General features: G+C 29.4%; 1 protein-coding gene across 3 annotated transcripts in view; it reads right to left on the bottom strand.

The window, feature by feature from the left end:
• LOC102681253 overlaps positions 1-4,354 on the bottom strand; it is a 14,116-nt gene that overhangs the window by 4,415 nt on the left and 5,347 nt on the right. For 2 of the 3 annotated variants that reach the window (XM_006621182.2, XM_006621181.2), the window contains exons 2-4: positions 3,161-3,244; positions 1,467-1,569; positions 609-740 (exon numbers count right to left, since the gene is read on the bottom strand). In XM_006621182.2, coding sequence (XP_006621245.1) covers positions 609-740; positions 1,467-1,569; positions 3,161-3,235 — 310 coding nt within the window. In that variant the 5' untranslated portion in view covers positions 3,236-3,244. Of the gene's footprint in view, positions 1-608; positions 741-1,466; positions 1,570-3,160; positions 3,263-4,354 lie in introns of all 3 variants that reach the window. The other variant, XM_031513155.1, reaches the window with a different exon arrangement.

Genomic DNA, 4,354 nt, shown 5'->3' with positions numbered 1-4,354 from the left:
TCAGGGGTTAGAGCACTGGTCTTGTAAACCAGGGGTCGAGAGTTCAAATCTCTCTGGGGGCAAAACTTATTTTTTCATTTTTTTTCCAGAAAAAAAAGAAATGACATGTGTAGTACATTGTTTCAGACAATAAACCAAATATCATTTTTTTGTTTTATTATTAAATAAGTTAAACTTCCAGCAATAGGTTCTCTATCTTGTTTGTTACGCTTCCATATTCTGTTTCATTTCATTATATTTGTACTATTATACGATTATATTTCCTATTTCGTTTTTTAACGAATGTATATAGATATAACAATTTATTAGAAACTTTTATAAAATATCGATGCAATTTTTCAATTTTTAAATATTCTTTTTTAATTTTATCATTGTAAATGTCGACTGCTGTGATCATTTGTTAAATTTTATATTTCCATGTATTATTGGAACTTATGTTTATTCAATGTTCGAAATGTTAGCTTTAATATATACATTGTAAATAATAAATTTCTTTAAAATAATTTTGCTATCGAAACGATGACGCAGTCCGTAGCAATAACTATTATAAAATGAAAAATATTATTCGAGAATATCATTCTAAATATTCTATAAAATATTACCATTACCTCCTACGCCCATTACAATTGGGCCAGCATAACTGAGGTTATTCAGATGAAATCCACGTGATTCATTCTTCACTTTTATCGTTAAGTTACCTCTGATCTCTTGAGCCACGGATAGCTGATCTGCGAAGTATCCTATATGATATGCAGATATAAAATTCTTTGATATTTCCGAGAAAAATAGGCACGTTATGATTCAACGATTATTAGAATCGTTGAATCAAATTATTAGAATATATATGTTTGATCATCAGTGTTATAATTCAAATTAATAATTTCAATTCAGATGCTACTTATATTAATAATTTGCAATATTATTAATCCCTATTGAACTAGATTTGATTGGTAATTGATAATGTTAATTTATTTCTATTCATGCTGATCAAATCGCAAATTTGTGAACGGTGTAATTCGTATATCGCTTCGCATAGATATTATAAAATTGTTACAAGCATCGAGGAAAAAAGCAAATCATTAATCAATATCATGCATCTAATATATAATATATCTTTCATATATTTTAAGGAAATACGAAAGAATGATTGTTTACTATTTTTTTAACCCTTTCGTTACTATTAAAAAACCAATTTATATTTTTTTAATTATAAAATTGTATACAGAACACGTGTATACAAGTATATATAATTCTACGTTAGATACTCAGAAAAAAATAAATGCTTTTACATGCATTCTCTCATCGTAACGAAAGAGTTAATAATTACGTATCTCTATGTAGTTTTAAAGCGAAAGGTGTTTGGTATATTAAACACAATTTGTTGAGTTATTTTCACATTATTCTCAAGTAAATCGTAACAGTAATAATATTAATGGAAATTGTTTAGTCCCCGGAGTTCTACTCACCTATGGTCGCCATGCAAGCTCCTAAAAGCATTAGTAGCAGACCAATTCCGAGAGCTTTGCAGGCGTACCACAAGCATCGTGTTGTCACCTTGCCTCTCACCACCTATTCGATTTAATTGCTTTCGTTAACAGTTAATAACCTGGACGATGTCTCGCTGGTCATGAATCATCGTTTGGTTTTTAGTTAGCTTATACACTTGACACTTTATACAGTCGATGTCACATATTCGAACGTTCAATTTATCTTCATAGAATAATTATTAAATTTGATTGATAATACATCAAAAATTTGTACAATCACTTTTGTGTTTATTCAAGTGAAAATAAGTGATATTTAATATAATTCTATTTCTGTGCAATTATTTTTCTTTTTTTTTTTTTCAAATTAGTGTTGTAAAGTATATATTTTCGGTGTTAAATATTTCTTGCCATAAGAAATCTACGTGATCTAATTTTAAACAAATATCTACGAATAATTAAGAAAGATAATAAATTGATTCTGTGCTACAGCTTAGAAAGATTGGAGAAAATTGTAGAAAAATATCAAGTAGCATAAATTAAGAAATTTTGATATAAAGTTAATAAAATTTTGAAGCATGCTCCTTTCTAATTATCGGATATGTAAAAGTGGATTAAAATTATTCGAGTTTTACGTAAAATATATAACTTGAGCGTAATTAAGAAACGTAATTAGATTTTTATTTGCACGAAATTATTTCCTCGTTAACGTGTTGTTCCTCGTATTGCAAATATAGATGTAACAGTCGCGTTTGTATGCACAGCCGAGCTTCTGTTTGCATATACACTTGAACAATATCGCATGCTCGCGAATAATATCTCTCTGCGGATACTGTCGAGAGAACTCGTGTTTCACTTTCACAGATTACACGCGAAAATTATTCGGATAACAATTTTTTTAGCGAAAGGCGTATTCTATTTCTCTCTTAGAAAAATCAAAATCGATTATTCATTGATGTTTTCAAAATGACGAATGCAAACAACAAGTGGATATTCGCGAAAATTTTATACAAATAATTGAAAATAGAATAATTCAAAATTTGAGAAGAATTGAATTGGAATGATTTGGAAATAATATCGCAAGAAATATATTATTTATGATTTCTTTTTTAAAATTAAAAAAAGAAAAAAAAGAATCTTCCTGTGTCTTGTATTAATTATTTTATTCAGTATATTTTCTTTCTTAGAAAATATATTGACACGGTTCAATTTTAGATCAATTTATGCAGATGTAGTCGTGTCTATCACTATACATGCTCTATTTATATATATCTATAACATAACATAATCGATCAAAGGAAAATGAATGAATTTTATCTCTATTAAAAAAAAAAAAAAAAAGAAAGAATTACTTATGCAAATTTATAATTGAATATATATATAGCATGTACTTTGTTCTATTTAATGTATGACCAAAATTATTTTCATTTACTTTATTAAATACAAAATTATTATAATAAATAATAACAGTAATTAAATTTATAAAAAAAGTGTTTCGTTAAATGCGTTTACAATTTAAATGGAAATTTTTTAAAATTACAAATTCAATATGAAACACAGACAAAGATAGATTCGTGTATTTAATAAAATAAACGAAAAATGATTTCGAGTAGATTCTTAGCGAGATACGTGTATTAATTTTAAAAGTACTTTGTACTTGGAAGTTTGAAACCAACCTGAACATTCCAGTGAGCTCCTGGACCGCAGGCTCTTCTCTGCGTCCCTTGCCAATGGATGCTTCCTTGGGGCATTTTGCACTCCTAAAGTTGGAATAAATCCTGCATTATTAACAACGAGTTAGCGTCGTAGTAAATTTAATAAAAGATAATGTTCCGGGACGCGGTTAAAGTGAAAAGTTAATTGGCCGGAAGTTGAATCTAGTCGAAACTGGATCAAAGATAACAATGGAATTAATCCCGCCAAGAATGGAAACGAAACGATTTATAACAAATTTCTTTTCGCTTTCTATATATATTTCTCAAATTCAGATTATTTTAATTTTTCATTATCGTATCATCATAAATTCTAACGAACGTTTCCGAACGAATTTCCATCAATTCTTAATTTTTCAATATTATTATAAAAACATTGCAAATTCTTAAATTAAAAAAAAAAAAAAGAATCTTCCGTGTCTTGTATTAATTATTTTATTCAATATATCTTCTTTCTTAGAAAATATATTGACATAGTTCAATTTTAGATCAATTTTAGATCAAAACTCTAATTCAATGACTAAAACTTATATTAAAAAAATACGCTTCTTCATTCCTCGCTATTCCAATTCAATGATTCAAGAGGCCATTGAAAACATAACATAACATTTTTCTGATTCGAACCACGGTTTCATTGAATGCATCAATTCCATGCACCATTTACTAGCAAACATTTCTCGTAAACAAGTTACGTCTATGAGTTTCTCGAAAATGGAGTACCAGCTCGCCCGGTACCTCGTTTCATTTAACAGAAGGCGAAACTTCTTGCTCGACGTCGCTTTAATACAACTTCGTGATACGTATACGAGCGCACGCCTCGTCGTTTACCATCCTCTCGTGCCCATTCACTTTTACATAAGGATAGATATACATAAGCAGAGCGTGTATAACGCGTTTGTGCAAAATTATCTGTCAATTTTCGTACATACGCGCGCCATGTGCACAACACATTATGTACAGTAGTAACAGGAGAGCATTGTTCGTTCACGTTTCATATCTCTTGCTGCGCCTTCCACCAAGTGGAAAGTTCTCACTTTGTATCGATCCAAATCCTTCTTTACGCTTCTTTTCGCAATCTATGTTTACGACTGAAAACTTGTCTATTTTCTTATCACGGGCTTAGCCGGGATTCGAGATCTATTCGAGCTCGATTGCGGT

Source organism: Apis dorsata, unplaced genomic scaffold (genome assembly GCF_000469605.1).
Source record: "Apis dorsata unplaced genomic scaffold, Apis dorsata 1.3 scaffold_604, whole genome shotgun sequence".
NCBI lineage: Eukaryota > Metazoa > Arthropoda > Insecta > Hymenoptera > Apidae > Apis > Apis dorsata.
This window is presented reverse-complemented; position numbering and strand designations above follow the sequence as displayed.